This window comes from Saimiri boliviensis, chromosome 1, assembly GCF_048565385.1.
Source record: "Saimiri boliviensis isolate mSaiBol1 chromosome 1, mSaiBol1.pri, whole genome shotgun sequence".
Classification (NCBI taxonomy): Eukaryota; Metazoa; Chordata; class Mammalia; order Primates; family Cebidae; genus Saimiri; species Saimiri boliviensis.
The window spans coordinates 215,585,177-215,607,224 of record NC_133449.1 but is presented as its reverse complement, the minus strand read 5'-3'; the positions used below and the strand labels follow the sequence as shown (position 1 = coordinate 215,607,224).

The 22,048-nt window shown below is 35.2% G+C and overlaps 1 protein-coding gene across 20 annotated transcripts in view; it reads right to left on the bottom strand.

Moving 5' to 3' along the window:
* The window catches only part of ARB2A (ARB2 cotranscriptional regulator A), a 505,249-nt gene that overhangs the window by 196,782 nt on the left and 286,419 nt on the right, over positions 1-22,048 (bottom strand). For all 20 annotated transcript variants that reach the window (XM_074383667.1, XM_003920753.4, XM_010340429.3 and 17 more), the window contains one exon: positions 10,057-10,176. In XM_074383667.1, the coding sequence (XP_074239768.1) occupies positions 10,057-10,176 (120 nt within the window). The remainder of the gene's footprint in view (positions 1-10,056; positions 10,177-22,048) is intronic.

The window sequence follows — 22,048 nt, the reverse complement described above, 5'->3', positions numbered from 1 at the left end:
CTTTGGGAGGCTGAGGTGGGGGGATCAACTGCAGTCAGGAGTTCGAGACAAGCCTAACCAAATGGAAAAACCCCATCTCTACTAAAACTACAAAATTGGTTGGGCATAGTGGTGTATGCCTGTAATCCCTGCTACTTGGGAGGCTGAGGCAGGAGACTCACTTGAACCCGGGAGGTGGAGGTTGCGGTGAGCTGAGATTGTGCCATTGTACTCCAGCCTGGACAACAAGAGTGAAACTTCATCTCAAAAAAAAAAAATTTTTTAAGAGATGGGGTCTTACTATGTTTTCAGTGTTGGTCTTGAACTCCTGGGCTCAACTGATCCTTTTGCTTCAGCCTACCAAAGAGCTGGGATTACAGGTGTGAGCCACTGTACCTGGCATAAATAATGTTTAATGACCAAATGTACAAGAATCCTGCCTTAGCTAGTGGTCTTTCTTGAGTGGCAGTATAGCATGGTAGTTATGAGCATGGACTTTGGAGACAGAAAGCATGGGTTTTAATTCTGACTCCCTCACTAGTTAGTTGTGTGATCTTAGGTAAGTTATTTAATATTTCTGTGGGTTACTTTCCTCATATGTAGCTGAGGATAATAATGCATTTATATCATAGGGTTGTTATAAAGGCTACATGATTTAATATTTGCAAAGCACTTAAAATAATGCCTGGTACTTGGTAGGTGATATCCTACATAGGCATTACTTCCAGGTGTAACTTACAGATATGGATAACATAAAGGAGCAAATGCTGATAGCAGAGACTGTTACAGTGAGATTTGAAAGGTCAATTCGATTTAGTTGGTATTGGAAGACAGCTGTCTCTCTCCAGCATGGAATGAGCTGCAAAGAAGAGCCAACCAGGGGCTTGGCCAACAAAACTTATGTACTTTCAGATCCTCATCAAGTGTTTTCAATTTTCCTGGTTAAACTAAATTTCCAGAGCACCACATCAAAACATATTCAAAATTTAAAGGTAAATGATTTGGGGATTGTTCATATTTTACCTTTTCCACACCTTCTTTCCCCTTAACTAGTTTGAGTAATGAAGAATCGATTAAAACTGAAAGCCTTAGTTGGAAGGCACAAAAAGAAAAAGCAATAAAGAAAGAATAAAAACCAAATCATCACAAAACTCAACAGAGAAATGTAGAATTGAACCCTGAAATACATAAAAAACCAGGAGGTTGTTTGAGGGTCAAAAGTCACTACAGTTAGTACATTACACTACTTATTTTTCACCAGTACTTGATGAGAGGGAAAACAAAAACACAACTGTTACAAAGTGAGTTCATTACTTTTAATAGGAGAAATATATATTTCAATGTTTCTCATCTGTAAAATGGGGATCATAACAGTATCTCATAAAACTGTTACGAGGATTAAATGACATAAAGCATACAAATTGCTTGGGATAGCGCTTGGTGCATTATCATTTAAGCATGAGAGATGATGCTGATGATGAGCATGCTGCTGATGAGCATGAAGATGATGCTACTGCCTTCTAATTTGCAAGAGACTCATAAATGCTAGTTCTATTTAAAAAGTTTACCCTTAAAGACACTACTATGAATTGTATAGAACTGATCTTGACCCAAACATGTCTTAGGTCATCATGGCTGGCTGAAAGATTACATGTATTCTATACTGATAGCAATGAGAATGAGGCAGAACTCTTAACACTATAATTGGATATGAAGGTATCTGTTCTGAGAATCTACAGTGAGATCTTAAAACACATTATGCTACCAGATGTTAAAGTTTACAATATACTGAAGATATGTAATATATTACTACATATTTAATATGTAGACATAATATAAATATGTTTAATATTTGGATAGATGCTCTACAATGTGTAATAGGAAGCAAACCTGAAAATTTGAGGCTGAGCCTAGAACAATGGTAGAAACTTCCATTACACTATCAGTGATATTGGAACAGGAATTTTTTTCTGAGATAAACTGAGCAGTAATACAGTGGTAATACATAGGCCACTGATCTCACATCATTTTATTATTGCAATTTACAGGGCATCATTTGATGGAAAAAGTCAAGGTTTCTTTGTTGTTAGCAGACGGGGTATTAGAAACTTTGGAAAATCAACATTTATACTTATAAAGAATCCCAACTGGAAAGAAGTCAAGACTGGGAATTTCTACTGTCGGAGAAAGTTGAGTGTGTTTTATCTTTCTGCCCAGAGGAAAAAGATAAATATCAAGTTTTTCTTCTAATGCAGCTGTCTGGTGAATGCAGTATGGAAATTTGGAGATAAGATGTTAGAAGTTAGACATTGAGACTTAGGGAAATTTAGGCACAAATAGGCATATTAGAAGTCTATATGCCAAATATTAAACTTCTAATATGCCTATTTGTGTCTAAATATCCATTTATATCATTGGACTCAATTATAAAATTGTCACTGAAATACTGAATAGCAATTTCTATTTTGCCAAATCTGGCTTCCATCGTTGTTCCCTCAAGTCTTCCCTTCACAAAGATCCAGTATGCCTTGAGTCTAAGTCTACCTGGCTCCCCCGAGTTAATTTGAATAAATTATTTAATAAGGATCAGAGTCTAACTATTAAAAGTTAAATGGCTTTGACTGTAAACTTTTTTTATCCCCTAGAAGTCCTTTCCAATTTGAGATGTCTGAGGTGTCACTGTGGCTGGAGATTTTATTTGGGAGAGGGCTTACAACGAATGATCATTTTAAGGTTACAAGAACAGTAAAAAAAGCCTAATTATCAACTGAAATGTGTTTTTCTACATTTCTTCTTATAAAAGGCTTATAACAGTCAATCACAATCTCATATTTGCAGTAAAATACAAAATCTCTCATTAAGATCTTTTATAATACCAATGAAAAAAATATTTCTTATGTAATGATTTATATTTAACAAATTAGTATGTCAATTCCTTTGAGTTCTCCTTAACTTGTTATTGTGCTAGTTTTGCCAGGCAATCCTTGGTTTCCTGGCAGTCCTTGTGGAACTAGAGACAGAGTGACTAATCTACTAATCTCTCAACTACAAAGATTCAGGGAAGGCAGTATGGCCTGAATGCAGCTCATCTGCTATGTGGACACTAAAAAAAAGTTCTTCCAAAGGTAACTCCAATGGAGTAAGATGGGTCCTTTATTCTAAATAAAGATCCCTATTAAAGATTAGTGAAATTTTTTGCCATTTCAAGAGTCTTTCAAACAACAGAATCTTGGTGTGCCTGAAGGATATAAACATTAAGGAGTACACTAGTTTCTTAGGGGAAACAATCTATCAGAAATTAAAACAATCACAACTAATATCATACTTAACAATCAAATACTGAACAATTTCCTTGTAAGATCTAGAACAAGATAAGGATGTCCATGCTAACCACCTCTATTCAACCTTATATTAGAGGTTCTAGCCAGGGGAATTTGGCAAAAAACCAAAAATAAATAAATTAGATAAACATACATCCAGAGTAAAAAGGAAGAAGTAAAAATATCTGTATTCACAAATGAGATCATCTTGAATATGAAAACTCCTTAGAAATACACACACACACACACACACACACACACACACACACAGATTAGAACTAAAAATGGTGAGTTCAGCAAGGTTGCAAAATAAAAGACTAATAAAAATCAATCATGTCTCTATATAATAGTACTGTGTAATATGAAAATGAAATTAAGAAAACAGTTTCACTTAGAATAGCTTCAAAATGAATTAAATGCTTAGCAATAAATTTAAGAGAAGCATCAGATTTGCACATGGAAAACCACAAAACCTTTTTGAAGGAAGACAGAAATAAATAGAAAGAAAGCCCATTGTCACGGATTAGAAAACTTAAGATTGTCAAGATGGCAACACTCCTCAAATTAACCTATGAGTTTAATCAATCCCAATACAAATCTTTGCTCCTTTTTTATTTTTATGGAAATTAACAAATCAGTCTTAAAATTCATATGGAAGCAGAAGACCTAGAATAGCCAAAATCATCTCAAAAAAGAATTAACAAAGTTGGAGGATCTCCTCCCTGATTTCAAAACTTAGTAGAAAGCTACAGTAATCAAGTCAGTGTGGTACTGGTATGAGGACAGGCATATATATGAAATAAATGTATACAGAGTCCAGAAGCAAACCCTTACATTTATAGTCAATTGATTTTTGACAAAGTTGCTAAGACAAACCAAAGGAGAAAGAAGAGTCTTTTTCAACAAATGGTGTTGAGATAACTAAATATCCATATTCAAAAGAATTAAATTGTACCCCTACCTCACACTAAATACAAAAACTAAATGACAGAAACAAAAACTAGATAAATTGGACTTCATCAAAATTACAACTTCTGTACTTTAAAGGAAATCATCAAGACTTAGTAATCCATGTAATGGGAGAAAATTTTCACAGTCATTTATTGGTAAGAGATTTGTACCAATATATAAAGATCTATGAAAAATTTTTAAAAAATGACAACCCAATTTAAAAATGGACTAAGGATTTGAGTAGACATTTCTTCAAAAAAATACCGATGGCCAACAGCACATATAAAGAGGCATAACATCATTATTCATCAGAGAAATGAAAAAAAAAAAAAACAAACTACAGTGAGTTGCCACTTCACACTTACTAGGATAGCTAAAATAAAAAAGAGACAGATAACAATAAGTGCTGCTGAGGACGTGGAGAAACTGGAACCCTCATACACTGCTGATAGGATTGTAAGTATGGGGAGAAATGGGTAATGGGTATGGAATTTCTTTTGGGGCGATGAACATGTTCTAAAATTAGATAGTACTGATAGTTGTACAAGTTTGCAAATACGCAAAAAGACTTTGAACTGTATACTTTATTTAAAGGATGAATTTTATGGTATGTAAATCATATTTCAATGAAGCTTAATACATTTCCATTATATCTTGAGAAAAGTATGTAAATTGCATCTCAGAAATAAAAAATTTTAAGAAATGCAAACAAGCAAATGTAAGCTAATTATTAAATAAAAGGTGAAGTTGAACCAACAATTGGGGATGAGATAGAAAGTTTTCTAGACTTATTTCATAGACTGCCATATAACATTGTAAAGATATTATTGTAATGATAATTTACTTATATCATAATTTAGTTTAGTCGTTTTCCTATTTTATTGATAAGACTATACCTACAAAAGTGCGTCACAGAAAAGCAAACTTTTCAGTCAGACTGAGAGCTGGCCATGCCAGCAACAAGGAGTCTACAGATGTCTTACACTAGAACAAAAAAAGTAACACTGCCTAATGTGAAGTAACTGATTAGGTGGAATTCCCAAATCAGTCAATATTTAAATGGAGAGTAGGGAGAATTACTAAATTTGGTTAGTAAAAGAGTTAAGGCTTAAACTTTATATGTTGGTCAACTAACTGTGCAGATATTTAATGTTGTTGTAATATACATTATTTTCAAACGTGGGATAAGGGCAATATTAGACTCTTTATCCTCAAGATGTTTCTAGATCATCTAGGCAAAACAAGATTGGACACAAAAGATAACTTTAACAAAACTAACTAGTATATATCTTGTTGTTATATTAGAAAAGGCAACTTATTTTAACTGAATTACCTGAATTTTTAAAGTAGGTTTATAAGAGTATTTTTGGCCTGAGTTATCTGGATGCCATTATGACTCAGCTTTTCTTGCTTACCTCCCTCATTTTCACTTCCCTCAATTTTTGATTCCTAGCAGCCCAACTTTTAGCTGTTCTCATTGATCACATTATGCAGATATCTTACCAATATCCAGTTTACTTTGTTCCTCGTGGACAAAATATAAATGACATTTCTTTAAGGTCATAGTTAGCTGACGTAAAAGACTAATTATTTTAGTCCCATTTTCTTGTCAGTGTAAATCGAAATCATGCTCCAGGCAATTTAAAAAGATCTACTGAGAGTAGAGAGAGGTTGAGTGTCCTCACACAGCTATGTCCAAAAACCAGTCCTCTATCAGCTGCTGAAGGGCAGCTTAGGCTGCCTGGAGGCCAGGGAGCGCAGCATGGAACAATGGCAGGAAAATAGAGTTCCCTTCATTCCTTAATTCACATGCAAGTGAGGTGCCAATCAAGTGCTGACAAGCATGGAGAAACCAAAATCAAAAGTGGGTAGCGATACACTTTCAAAAGGGGCTGTTTTCACACATTTCTAAGTGATTTTTTAATGATGGTTGTGAATATACTACTAATAACATGGAAAAGGAAATAAAAGTAGTAAGAAAAATACAAATTTTGTATCGGTTGAGATGATTCAATTAATAACATATATTTTAAAAATTACTTAACATGTTTATAAAAATATATGAACACTCTTGTTTTGGCTAAGCAAGTAAATTTTGATTCAAATTGATATATTGAGCACTGCAAACAGGGAAAGTAAGGTGTGCTGAGATCATTAACTGAGCACTGACAAAGAAAGCCTGCTAATTTCCAAATTAAATAAAAAAGTTAAGGTTACTTCATTCTGCCAAACTGATCACCTAGAAAGATATGAACAAAACACTGAAATGGCCAAAAATAAAAGCGACGAAATCACTTCATCATAGTGGCTGGAGAAAAAGATGATGAAGAAGGTCAAAAACTGCATTGTTTTAAAATGACAGTTAATTTTCAAAAACTGAGCCTGAATTTTTTACAACAAATAATAAGGCAAAAGTAAGTTGCATTATTTGTAGATTTCTTTCCAGATGAATTTGGTAAATACATTCTAATTACGGTTACTAATTCTATTACCTGCAAAGTAAAATTTTTAAGAAATTTCAGGCTTTGTAAATGATGGTTTAATAATGTAACTTTCCATATTGGCATTATTTTATGTATACAGAAAAGATAACAGAGGCAGATATATTACTTTTAAAAGTTTATTATCAATTCATGAGATGAAACAGTTCTTTCCTTTTGTTTTTAATGACTAAATCCTACAATAAAGAGTTGTCTTATCAAAATTTATTTTTACTAGGAACACAGAAAGTTTAGATAATTGAAAATTTAAGTTGTGACCATATGGTGAGAGTAAAAGCAGTTAATAGCATATTTTCAATATCATGTTACTTACTATAGTAAAATATATACTTTTTTTATGATGTTAGATCTAACCAGGTTGTAAGATTTACTACCATAAAATTAACAAGGTTTTGAAAAGAAACCTCTGATTATAAGATATTCTTCAGGATAAATTCAACACTTTAAGATACAATATAATAGTAAATTATATTCTCACTTTTCAAAAACAACAATAGCAAAATATTAAAGCCATAAGTAATTGCATTTACTGGTAAAACTACTTGCTACAGTTTACATTTAAAAGTACATTAATGTAAATACATTTATTTACATTAAATAAAAATTTTTTTGAAACTCACAACATAAAGCATGTGAACTTGTATGACAATGGTAGAAAGACAATTTCCATGCATTCAAACATGATGATGATGCTACAAACTAAGACAGTTCCCTAAGAAATGTGTGTATGTGTGTATGTGTGTGTGTGTATGTGTATGTGTGTGTGTGTGTGTGTGATCTTTAATACAAAGCAAAATTTTATGACAATTTAAATCACTGAAATCCAAAGGATTTACTGTCTGACATGTATAATGCACTACTGGTACAAAAAAAACAAATCATAATTTAAGATTTACATATTAATCTTTATAATTTACTTGCTTGTAAAGTTAATATTAAAATTTTGAACAAAAGTAAAACATTTCATACAGTACAATTATGTTGAAAAGTCCTGAAAGAACGCGTATTTGTGAACATTTTAACACCACGAATTTTCAAATCTTTTGCTTTTGCCTAAAATTGAGTAACTTTTTTTTTTTTTTCAGTTTTAGGCAAAAGCAAAAGATTAAAAAACATTTCAATTGTTTATTATTTCTTTAACAATATTGTATTTTAGAAGGCCTTTCAAACAAAAACATACTAGACCTAAACATGTTAATCAAATTTGTCAAAAAATAATGTAAAATTCATCAGGGTACAATGTTATTTGCTTAAAGGAATCCATAGTATTAGGTCAGGAGCCACTCTTTATTCATTTGACACTATTTGTATGCTTCCATTACATACCCCCAATCAAAGTATTTCACAAAAAGTAGGAAAAAAAAAAAAAAAAGAAGACGATGAGATAATTGTCATTAATACTTTAAAACCTAAACAACGTATATTACATTAAATAGACTTCTCAGCCCTGGCGTTGCCTGACAGATATGTGATGTGCCAGTGGTTATATTATATTCCTCCTCCCATGCATGTGCCTCCTGCAGAGATAGCAGACTACAGAAGCTGACCCTTACTGAGACCATCTTGTCTCTCTGACAAAGCTCCTTTTTAACTTCTTACTTACTGGTTACTTCCTGTGATGGAGAAAAACTTTAGCTCAGCTTGTGATAATTTCACAGGCCCTGAGGACCCTGACCCTAATAGCCTCAAGGTCAGAAGTCAAGTCTTGTTCTGAAACATCTGTGTGCTTTATATTAAAGTGGAACAAAAGTGAAGAAATATCCACCAGTGTGTGACAAGCAGGACGGGCAAAATAGGACTGACACACTGGTCATCTGTTAACTCCGGCATCTTCAGTTCATTTTAAAAACTGTCCAAAAGGCATGTAAATTTCAAGTTTGGTGTGTAAAGGTTTTCATAAACTGTCTTAAAGTTTAAAAATGGGAATTTATGTTATATAGAACTCTGAAATTTGATTAGCCTTGTAGACTTTCAGACATATTTTAAGTCACTCTACAAGTCAAGAAATTTCATGCTTTAAGTAATTTAACAGCTTACAAAGAAAAAATAAGCTATATATAATCTATATCTATGGAGATATATAACTATATATTTAGATATACAGCTATATATCTATATCTGTAGGGATTGAAAGGAATTATTTGAAAAACAACATTCATATTTTAAAAAGTACATCATACTAGTATGTTAAAGAGCTATCTTAAGATATATCAAAATAAATAAATTAATTCAGTACAGTTAAAATTAGTTGAAAATAATCCCTAAAAACTGAAATAAATTTAGGAAATAAATGATTTAACTTAACAATTTATTGATCTTAAGACAGTAGAAGCACTTGTAGAGTTAGGTCAGCTAAAATATTCTCAGATGTCACTACCAATTTTATAACTAAATCAAGAGGATAAGCACAGGGAGGTTGAAAAGGTCATAGAACTATATTTAATTTCCATGTCAGAGAGAAACAGGTCAAAGTGTCTCTGGTTTAATGTTCACTTAGATCTATTTGGATTTAAAATTATCAACTTTATTTTTATCAAATTAATTATTTTATGATAGGATTGGTAACTTCCTGTAACATAAGATATTATGGATAGGGAGGCATGAATTCTTCTTTAATCCATTATTAGAATTGATTATATCACATTAACCATGCTGGCCCATGATTATGACATTGTAATAGTCCATCTAAAACAGACGGCATTCAGGAATTTTGGTCATTTTTTTCCATCATGTACACATAATCTTAACTCCAATAATCCAATTATTTTGAAATATGAAGATTTCTATGACCAAACAATGTATTCTAGTTAGAAGCAGATTAATGGAAGCTTTCTGGTAGTTTTAATATTAATTATATAAAATTCTGATCAAGTATCAAGTACAAGTCAGTTAAAAACTATCAAAATATTCTCAAGTATTCAAAAGGTCTCTTGAAATTTTAAATACTTTATAGATAACATAAGCCTCAATGGTGTATACATAAGCCTCAATGGTCATACATAAAGCAGGAAACATAATAAATATGAAATGTATGATAATTGACATGATAATGTAGAAATTAAAAACTAGCATGTAAATAAGGAAAAGGCAAAAAGCTTTCTGGTTACCACTAAAAAGCTCTGTCACCATAAAATAAATAAGTAAATTAATAAATTCTTTTCAAGCATCATAAAATTATTTAATCAAAGTACATTATTTTTATCCTTTATAACATAACTTAAAGAGTAATGATACCAAAAGAAAGAAGGAAGAGGGGATAAACCTACAAGGAGAACAGAACTAAAAAGAATAAAATATGCACTTACCAGTTCAACAAAAGCAAGTCCCCCGTAGCTGTGAGCAACAAAAAATACATTCTCAGCAGCAGACTTAGCTATGAAATGATCCCAAACATAGATTGCATGTTCTTCAGGAGAACCATTTTCCTATATGGGAAAAAAATATCACATATTACATAGTGTATCTAATTATTATCATAGCAAACAACAAATTAAAATACATGCTACATACACAGCATAAGAAATAACAATGGTTATAGCTCATTCAAAATGAAAATAATACAAAAGAACTACATTGAAAATTCAAATGAGAGAATATGAGAGGACTTCAAAAAGTATGTAAAAAAACAAGAATTAAAAGATAAAAATAAAAAAAGAAACTTTATTTCTGAACGTTTCATCAAGATCAAGAAACTTTTTAAAGTGATGATACCAGCCTTTTAGTCTACCCTAAAGAACTCAGGGTCCCGGCAATTTAAACATGTCAATGAAGTTATTTTTACATTACTAAGTCAAGAAAAGTGGTGCCTTTAAATATTTTTTAAGATTAGAAAACTAAAAGTCAAAAGGAGCCAAATCAGGACTGCAAGGTGGATGCCTAATGATTTCCCAGAGAAACTCCTGCAAAATTACCCTTGTTTGATGAGAGGAATGAGCAGGATATCCTCATGGTTAAGAACTCTCTGATGAAGCTTTCCCAGGCATATTTCTCCTAAAGCTTTGGCTAAATTTCTCAAAATACTCTCATAATAAACAGATGCTATTGTTCTTTGGCCTTCTAGGAAGTTAATAAGCAAAATGCACTGGGCATCTCCCCAGACTGTTGCCAGAACCTTTGCTCCTGACAGGTTATATTTTGTTTTGCCTGGACCACTTCCACCTCTTGGTAGCCATTGCTTTGATTGTGGTTTGTCTTCAGGATTGTACTAGTAAAGCCATGTTTCATCTCCTGTTATAATTCTTCAAAGAGATGTTTCAGGATTTTGATACAAATGGTTAAAAATGTCCAGTGAAATATCTGCTCTTGTCTAGAGCTGATCTGGGTGCAACAGTTTTGGTACACATTGAGTGGAAAGTTTTTTTCATCTTGAATTTTTCAGTCAAGATTGCATAAGTGGAACCAACTGGGACATCTATATGTCAGCTACTGTTTCTGTTGCTAATCACTGATCTCATCAATTAGGGTACAAACAAGATAATTTTTTTCTCTCAAATTCATGCAGATGGTCAGCTGCCGTGAGCTTCACCTTTAACATTGTCCTGTCCCTTATTCAAGTAAGTTGGCCATTTTTAAACTACTGATTTCTTTGGGACAATGTCTTCATAAACTTTTTGCAAAACATCAGTGACTTTACCATTCTTACACCCAAGCTTCACTATAAATTTGATGCTTGTTCTTGCTTCAATGTTAGCAGAATTCATATTGCTCTGACAGGTGCTCTTTTCAAAATGATGTTCTATACTTCTTAGTGCCTTGAATGAGATCATGTTCAGGCATGTTACAGCAAGTTAAGAGTTTATCTTGGTGCAATAAAAATGAAATATATACATAGATTTTTTGTAATATGCATTTTTCATGAATTTTTGAAGGCCCCTCAAAAATTAGTAAGTACATTAGAATTATATAGCAGAAAGTTATTCTTTTTATAAAACAATGTAATACTAAAAAATTTATTTACATTCTCATATTTAGATGTGAAAATATTTAATATTATATATATCTAAATTATTTTATTTATAATATTTTAAGTATCTCTGTAAGCTAAAAATTAGGAAAAACGAATAATAATTTCTGTTGAAATTATTGAAAAATATATGTTTTTTTTCAAAAAGCATTTTCTATACATGTTGTACTTTTGGAATTGGGAATAAAAACCTAAATATAGAAACCTAAGGCCTTTTATATTTTTCCTAACTTGCTAAATCCAAATAAATGTATGTATGTTGCTGAAGTTGCAAAAGTTATATAATAATTTCATTTTGCTGTGTTTATTTCTATGGCTGACATTGTGGTTAAAGCCAAAACCTGAATAATGTGAAAAACAAAAACAAACTAAAAAATGAAATAATACTGATCAAAAAGCAAACTGTGAAAAAATGAAACATCATGAAAATGTTTTGTACAAACATTTCTTAGAAGCTTGAACACGAAAAGACTCATTTCCTAAGAAGGTCATGGATATTAGACAATGTATACAATCATATTTTCCTTTTTAGAAATTTTGTAATAAATTATTAAGGTCCCCACATGCATGGCTTCACTTGCCATCTAGAAGTTAGTTTTCCCTACGCCTTTCTCTGTCCTACATTTCTCTCCAGAGCCACAAAGCCAATTACTTAATGGTCATTTCCTTCTGTATGTACCACAGACATGTCAAACTCAACCAATCCAACACTGTACTAAAAACTTCCTCTACAAATCTGTATTAACTAAGCTCGCTACGTCCAGCTGAAATCTGAGAATCATCTTCTCTCTCCCCAAGTTTCTCACATAATCAGTCCTTAAAATCTTATTGATCCTGCCACCAACTGTCTCTCAAGTCCATCTACTTCTCTCTCATTTCATCTAGGTTACCACAAGCCGCCATCATTTTACAAGTAGATGACCACAACAATCTGTAGCCTAGCTTCCTTCCCTGTAGGACTAACTATTTACATGCTCTAATTCTGTAGTGAGAACAACCTGTCAAGAATGCAAATATGATCATGTTGCCAAGTTATTCACTCCCTGCTTAGAATCCTCCAGTTTTCTCATTGCTCTCAGAATTAAGCTCAACCTCCCTTTTTTTTTCTTTTCAGACAAAGTCCTGCTCTGTTGCCTGGGTTGGAGTGTGGTGGCACCACTTTGGCTCACTGCAAATTCACTGCTTCCCAGGTTCAAGCGATTCTCTTGCCTCAGCTTCCCAAGTAGCTGGGATTACAGCCACGTGCCAACATGCTAAGATAATTTTTGTATTTACAGTAGAGATGGGTTTAACCATGTTGGCCAGGCTGGTCTCGAACTCCAGACTTTAGGTGATTCACCCACCTTGGCCTCCCAAAGTCCTGGGATTACAGGCATGAGCCACTGTGCCTGGTCCTCAAATTCCTTAGTAAGACATTCAAGGCCCTTTATGATCTAGCATTGTCTATTGAACTGTATCTTTCAACCATTGCCCTACAAAACACCTTGACCCCAAAGGCATCCCTTTGCCCTGAGAAGACAGAGAACATTCGCTGTATTTCAGTTGTAGGGAGCAACCTGAAGTAACGTAATGGTGCCATATTTTGTTTATCTATGGAGTATTGCATTTGTCCAGAAAGTGATCTCTGTGCTCTGTACTCACTTCCCATACCACCTTCTACTGCATACTCCCTACTTGTCTTCAGTTCTGAAATGAGATATCACTTCCTCTGGAAAGTCTGCCCTATTTTTCCCAAGGACTAGGTAATGTCTTCTAACACCAACTTGTGAATGCTTCCTATTATTGCATTGAAGGAGCTGTATTGTAATTACAAGTTAGATTATCAAATTCTTGAGGCCAAGAGCTGTGTCTTCTTGTTTATTAAATCTTAGTGTAATAAATGAATAACAAAAACACATTTATCTTCAGGTTGATGATCTACAACCTTGCAGTCACATATTAAAATACAAACATACTTCCAAAGACATTTCTTAGTAACATAAATATGAAATTACCCACACTGAAGATTGAATAAAACAGTTGGAAGGAAAATCTTGTAGGGATTTTAGGCTTTGATAATTTAGCTTTTATTAGTTTAAAGGGTAAGAAAATGGTTATTATAAAAATGAGGATAGTGGTGAACATTAAGGAAGGGAATGAAGTTGTGACTAAGAAACTGACTTTTAGTGGCTGCTAGTGTTCCATTTCTTGTCTGGGATGATAGTTTTTTCTTTATAGAACACTGGGATGATCAGTGTTTTCTTTATAGTTATTCTTAAAACTAACCATACATATTGAGCACTTCTCTGTAGACATACCTGGAGTGACCATACAACTTGTTGTTCAAACTTTTGAGAGTGAAGAGAGATATTATCAGTAATTGCAGTGAGAAAATAGGTCTAAAGGGGACTATATAGAAAAATCCTGGACACTTGATCACCCTAGTTATAGCTCACAATGAACAAAATATGAAAACAAAATAAAAGGAGAGTTAGTAGAGTTTCCACCTATTGATAGCATAACTGTCAATAGGTGGAAAGTTAGCAGAGTTTCTAGAGTGGAAAGTCAGCAAAGTTAGCAGAGTTTTCACCTACTGATAGCATAAAATGGCATAACTAACCATTCTAAATACTTGTGATGGTCCTAAATACTCCATATATGGACAGGATTACATATACGTATATATGTATGTGTGTGTGTGTGTGTATATATATCTATATATATATATATATATATATATATATATATGTATTAGATACGCATAGATTACTCTGTCCCCATTAAGCTCTGTGCTGGAAGTGGAGGTGGAAGAATGGTAAGTATCCCATGATCCTAGCCTTTAATAAGTTAGAGGTATTAATACATAAAGACTTCAGAAGCAGTAGTGTGTCAGGAGTATTACTTCTTTTGTTCCTGTTGGATTGTCCTGACACCAAGGTTAATGGGTCCATTACAAATCCATACCATCAGACCTCAGTGAGTTTCTCCCTGCTGTCTCCTCACTGTCACCAATTCTTCCTTTATACTGTTGGGATCCTATTTGTCTCATTCTTTCCATTCTCACCACTATTTAGGTTTTCTTACATTAGACTTTAGTCTCATTTTTTTCCAGTCCAGTGGCCACCAACCTTTTTGGCTTCAGGGACCAGTTTTGTGGAAGACAGTTATCCACAGAGCGGGAAGGATGGTTTCGGGATGATTCAGGTGCACAAACTTTACTGTGCACTTTATTTCTATTGTAATATATAATGAAATAATTATACAACTAACTGTAATGTAGAATCAGTGGGAGCTCTAAGCTTGTTTTCCTGCAATTAGGTTGTCCTATCTGGGGGCGAGTGATAGGAGACAGAAATCTGGGGATGATAGAAGACAGATCATCAGGCATTTGATTCTTATAAGGAGTGCACAACCTAGATCCCTCATATGCACAGTTCACAATAGGGTTCATGCTCCTAAGATAATCTAGTACTGCAGCTGATCTGACAGGTGGTGGAGCTCAGGTGGTAATGCAAGCAATGGGGAACAACTGTAAATACAGATGAAGCTTTGGCTTGCTCGCCTGCTGCCCACATCCTGTGCAGTCATTTCCTAACAGGCCGCGAACTGGTATCAATCATAACTTGGTGTTTGGGGAACTTTGCTCTAGTCTTTCCCTTTACTGTTGTCAGATCAATCTTTTTTTTTGAAGTCCTGCTCTGATCAAGCCACTCTACTACTAAAAAAAAAGAAGTCATTTACCAAAATGATTTTGCCTACAAAGTAACTGGAACTCGTTAGCCAACATCTTCTGTAAATCTACCTTTCTAACTTTCCCTCTCACTATCTATTTCCAGGAACCTTATGCTCCAGACAAATCTGCAATACACATTAATAGCCTGAAAATCCTAGACAAAACTCTGTCATGCAACTCAGTCTAGGATCACACAGGCAATGCAGCCCAGATTACACAAAGCCTAAAAGCAAGGAGTACTTCAGTACATCCATATATATGTACATGAAATGATAAACACTATAATACTCCTCAGGGTGGTAGCAGAGTGAATGGAGAGAAAGGGTTAGAATGAATCATCATGAAAGAAAAATGAGCAAAATTTTGTGAGTCACAAGATTTGAGAGAAAGTGCCAGCCAGGCCCATCTATGACTAAAGGAGATCTAAGAACCAGCAGTTGTTTCTACTGCTTACAGAGAATAGTACTATAGCTGAGTCTTTCCTCCACAGTTTGTGGAGATAATATCTGTTAATGGCCTCTCAGCAGTAGGAAAGAGAAAACTTAAGTTTCCATGTGCCTCTAGTACTTAAATATCTGCAGCTTGACTAAGGTCATCAAATTATAGTTTTTACCTTTAGACTTTTAAACCAAACATTCTAAAAAGTGAAACCCAACTAACAATGTCTACAAAATCCACTAGGGGATCTTTTACGGGCTCAACTAAACCATCAAACTCATAAGACTATTCTAGGGCTGGGCGCGGTGGTTCAAGCCTGTAATCCCAGCACTTTGGGAGGCCAAGACGGGTGGATCACAAGGTCAAGAGATCGAGACCATCCTGGTCAACATGGTGAAACCCCATCACTACTAAAAATACAAAAAATTAGCTGAGCATGGTGGCGCGTGCCTGTAATCCCAGCTACTCAGGAGGCTGAGGCAGGAGAATTGCCTGAACCCAGGAGGCAGAGGTTGCGGTGAGCCGAGATCGCGCCATTGCACTCCAGCCTGGGTAACGAGAACGAAACTCAGTCTCAAAAAAAAAAAAAAAAAAAAAAAAAAGACTATTCTAGGCCATACTTAATATCCCTTGACTAAAAAAGATACAGAAAAGGAATCAACTGTGCTAGCAGAGCAGGACCAGACACTTTTTTTTTTCTTAAATATGCATTTCATCGCACTTTAGGATCTCAGGTATGTGTGCAGAACATGCAGGATTATTGCACAGGTACATTCATGGCAATGTGGTTTGCTGCCTCCATCCCCCTGTCACCTATATCTGGCATTTCTCCCCATGTTATCCCGCCCCAACCTCCCCAAACTCCTGCTGTGCCTCCCCTATTCCCTCACAACAGACCCCAGTGTGTGATGTTCCCCTCCTGTATCCATATGATCTCATTGTTCAACATCCACCTATAAGTAAAAACATGTGTTGTTTGATTGCCTGTGCTTGTGTCACTTTGCTGAGAATGAAGGTTTCCAGATTCATCCATGTCCCTACAAAGCACATGAACTTATCGATTTTTACGGCTGCGTAGTATTCCATGGTGTATTTGTGCCACATTTTCCTTGTCCAGTCTATCATCGATGGGCATTTGGGTTGGTTCCACTTCTTTGCTATTGTAAACAGTGCTGCAATGAACATATGTGTGCATGTGCCTTTATAACAGAATGTTTTATAATCCTTTGGATATATACCCAGTAATGAGATTGCTGAGTCAAATGGAATTTCTATTTCTAGGTTCTTGAGGAATTGCCACTGTCTTCCACAATGGTTGAACTAATTTATACTCGCATCAACAGTGCAAAAGTGTTCCTATTTCTCCACATCCTCTCCAGCATCTGTTGTCTCTAGATTTTTTAATGATCGCCATTCTAACTGGTATCAGATGGTATCTCAATGAAGTTTTGATTTGCATTTCTCTAATGACCAGTGATGATGTGCATTTTTTCATGTTTGTTGGCCTCATAAATGTCTTTTGCAAAGTGACTGTTCATATCTTTCACCCACTTTTGAATGAGATTGTTTGCTTTTTTCTTCTAAATTTATTTAGTTCTTTGTAGATTATGGATATTAGCCCTTTGTCATATGGGTAGATTGTAAAAAATTTTTCTCATTCTGTTAGTTGCCAGTTCACTCTAATGATTGTTTCTTTTTTTGTAACGAAGCTCTGGAGTTTAATTAGATCCCATTTGTCTATTTTGGCTTTTGTTGCCAATGTTTTTGGTATTTTAGTCATGAAGTCCTTACCTATGCCTATGTCCTGAATGGTTTTGCCTAGGTTTTCTTCTAGGGTTTTTATGGTGTTAGGAGTTATGTGTAAGTCTTTAATCCATCTTGAGTTAATTTTAGTGTAAGGTGTCAGGAAGGGGTCCAGTTCTAGCCAATTTCCCAAACATCATTCATTAAACAGGGAATCCTTTCTCCATTGCTTGCTTTTGTCAGGTCTGTCAAAGATCAGATGGTTGTAGATGTGTGGTGTTGCCTCTGAGGCCTCTGTTCTGTTCCATTGGTCTACGTATCTGTTTTGGTACAAGTACTATGCTATTTTGATTACAGTAGCCTTGTAGTATAGTTTGAAGTCAGGTAGGTAGCATGATGCCTCCAACTTCATTCTTTTTGCTTAGAATTGTCTTGGCTATGCAGGCTCTCTTTTGGCTCCATATGAATTTTAAGGTGTTTTTTCCAGTTTTGTAAAGAGGGTCATAGGTAGCTTGATGGAGATAGCATTGAATCTATAAATTACTTTGGGCAGTATGGCCATTTTCACAATATTGATTCTTCCTAACCATGAGCATGGAATGCTTTTTCATCTGTTTGTGTCCTCTCTTATTTCCTTGAGCAGTGGTCTATAGTTTTCCTTGAAGAGGTCCTTTACATACTTTGTTAGTTGTATTCCTAGGTATTTTATTCTCTTTGTAGCAATTGTGAATGGCAGTTCATTCTTGATTTGGCTCTCTTTAAGTCTGTTATTGGTGTATAGGAATGCTTGTGATTTCTGCAAATTGATTTTGTATCCTGAGACTTTGCTGAAGTTGCTTATCAGTTTCAGGAGATTTTGGGCTGAGCCAATGGGGTCTTCTAAATATACAATCATGTTGTCTGCAAATGGAGACAATCTGTCTTCCTCCTTTCCTAACTGAATACCCTTTATTTCTTTTTCTTGCCTGATTGCTCTGGCTAGAACTTCCAGTACTATATTGAATAGGAGTGGTGAGAGAGGGCATCCTTGTCTACTGCCAGATTTCAAAGGGAATGCTTCTAGTTTTTGCCCATTCAATATGATATTGGCTGTGGGTTTGTCATAAATAGCTTTTATTATTTTGAGATATATTCCATCGATACCTAATTTATTGAGAGGTTTTAGTATAAAAGGCTGTTGAATTTTGTTGAATGCCTTCTTTGTATCTATTGAAAGAATCATGTAGTTTTGTCTTTGGTTCTGCTTATGTGGTGGATTATGTTTACAGATGTGTGTATGTTGAACCTGCCTTGCATCCCTGGTATGAAGTCTACTTGATCGTATGGGTTAGCTTTGTGATATGCTGTGGCAATTGGTTTGCCAGTATTTTATTGAAGATTTTTGTGTCTATGTTCATCATGAATATTGGCATCAAGTTTTCTTTTTTTTTGGTGGAGTCTCAACCAGGTTTTGGTATCAGAATGATGTTGGTCTCATAAAACAATACGGGAAGGATTCCCTCTTTTTGGATTGTTCGGAATAGTTTCAGGAGTGGTACAAGCTCCTCTTTGTATGTCTGGCAGAATTCGGCTGTGAATCCGTCTGGACCTGAGCTTTTTTTGGTTGGTAGGCTATTAATTGCTGCCTCAACTTCAGCCCTTGTTATTAGTCTATTCAGGGTTTCAACTTCTTCCTGGTTTAGGCTTCGGAGGGTACAAGTGTCCAGGAATTTATCCATTTCTCCCAGGTTTACTGGTTTATGTGCATAGAGTTTTTTGTAGTTTGTATTTCTGTGGAATCGGTGGTGATGTCCCATTTATTGTTTTTCATTGCATCTATTTGATTCTTCTCTTTTCTTTTTTAATTAATCTGGCTAGCAGTCTATTTTGTTGATCTTTTCAAAAAACCAGCTCCTGGATTTATTGATTTTTTGAAGGGTTTTCTGTATCTGTATCTCCTTCAGTTCTGCTCTGATCTTAGCTATTATCTCTATCTCTTATCTCTATCTCCTTCAGTTCTGCTCTGATCATAGTCTTCTGCTGTTTTGAGTTTTTTTTGATCTTGCGCCTCTAGCTCTTTCAATTTTGATGATAGGGTGTCAATTTTAGATCTTTCCTTGCTTCTCATGTGGGCATTAACTGCTATAAATTTTCCTCTAGACACTGCTTTAAATGTGTCCCAGAGATTCTGGTATGTCATGTCTTCATGCTTGTTGGTTTGGAAGCACAACTTTATTTCTGCCTTCATTTTATTGTTTATCCAGTCAACATTCAAGAGCCAGTTTTTCAGTTTCCATAAAGTTGTGCAGTTCTGAGTGAGTGTCTTAATCCTGGGTTCTAATTTGCTTGCACTGTGGTCAGACAGACTTTGTTATGATTTCTTTTCTTTGTATTTGCTGAGGAGGGGTTTACTTCTAATTATGTGGTCCATTCTAGCGTAGGTGTGATGTGGTGCTGAGAAGAATGTATATTCTGTGCATTTGGGGTGGAGAGTTCTGTAGATGTCTATAAGGTTTCCTTGGTCCAGATCTGAATTGAAGTCCTGGATATCCTTGTTAATTTTCTGCCTCATTAATCTAATATTGACAGTGGAATATTAAAGTCTCCCACTATTATTGTGTGGGAGTCTAAGTCTCTTTGTAAATCATTAAGAACTTGCTTTATGTATCTGGGTGCTCCTGTATTGGGTGCATATACATTTAGGATTGTCAGCTCTTCTTGTTGCATTGATCCTTTTACCATTATGCAATGTCCTTCTTTGCCTCTTTTGATCTTTGTTGGTTTAAAGCCTATTTTATCAGAGATTAGGATTGCAACTTCTGCTTGTTTTTGCTCTCCATTTTCTTGGTAAAATTTCCTTCATCCCTTTATTTTTAGCCCATGTGTGTCCCTGCATGTGAGATGGGTTTCCTGGATACAGCACACCAATAGGTTTTGCTTTTTTTATCCATTTGCCAGTCTGTGTCTTTTGATTGGGGCATTTAGCCCATTTACATTTAAGGTTAATATCGTTATGTGTGAATTTGATCCTGCCATTTTGATGCTAGTTGGTTGTTTTGCCCATTAGTTGATGCAGTTTCTTCATTGTGTCGATGCTTTTTACCATTTGGTACATTTCTGGAGTGGCTGGTACTGGTTTTCCCTTTCCATGTTTAGTACTTCCTTCAGGAGTTCTTGTAAAGCAGGTCTTGTAGTGATGAAATCTCTCAGCAATTGCTTGTCCATAAAGGATTTTATTTCTCCTTCACTTATGAAGCTTAGTTTGGCCAGATATGAAATTCTGGGTTGAAAGTTCTTTTCTTTAAGGATGTTGAATATTGGCCCCGACTCCCTTCTACCTTGTAGGGTTTCTGCCAAGAAATCCACTGTGAGTCACATGGTCTTTCCTTTGTAGGTGACTCCACCTTTCTCTCTGGCTATCCTTAGGATTTTTTCCTTCATTTCAACCCTGGTGAATCCGATGATTATGTGCCTTGGGGTTGCTCTTCTTGAGGACTATCTTTGTGGTGTTCTCTGTATTCCCTGGATTTGAATGTTGGCCTGCCTCGTTATGTTGGGGAAGTTCTCTTTAACATCCTGAAGAGTGTTTTCCAACTTGGATTCATTCTTCCCTTCACATTCAGGTATGCCAATCAAGCGTAGATTAGGTTTTTCACATAATCCCATATTTCTTGGAAGCTTTGTTCATTTCTTTTCACTCTTTTTTTCTAATCTTGCCTTCTCTTTTTATTTCATTGATTTGATCTTCTATCCCTTGATATCCTTTCTTCTGCTTGATCCATTTGGCTGTTGAAACTTATGCATGCCTCGTGAAGTTTTCTAGCCCCTGTGTCTCATTTGCTTGGACCTGCATTCCAGTGTTGTCTCCTCTCGGCCATCTTGGAGCCCCCCAACACTACTTTTTAGTGGAAGTCTTGTAGCAGTCCTTGTGGCAACCCTCAGAGCCTCTGAGGATTTACTATCTTTGGAACATGAGGTGTTAACTTAGAAGTGAGGAAATCAGGCTCACCTTGAGCAGATGAGGCGTTATCCTGGCTTAAAAATCTTATACCCTACAAAAGCCAATACCTTTTGCAATAACTCCATAAGTATGGCTTTCAGGATCCCATCCCCTAAGAGACATGCTCAATTCTAAGAATCACTACTCTTAGGGAAGATCAAAACTATGGTATATCATGTTCTAATTCCCACAGGCAATACTGACTAGCAATCATCCACTTAAAGTGAATGCTATGGTGTGCTGCCCAGAATCCCTTCCGTTATAAGCACTCATTTCCTTAGCTGTGGGAGTGTTGGCCTTAGCTGAGGCACTCTCTAGAAATTGCCCTCAGTCAAAAAGCAACCTTGCTTAAGGTTACAGTCCCACCCCTGGTCTCTTGCCTAAGGCAGAACATATTTGAAAAGTCATCTCAGATCCAGAGACTACCATGGGGTTAGCCGAGGACTTTGTTGTGACTACAAT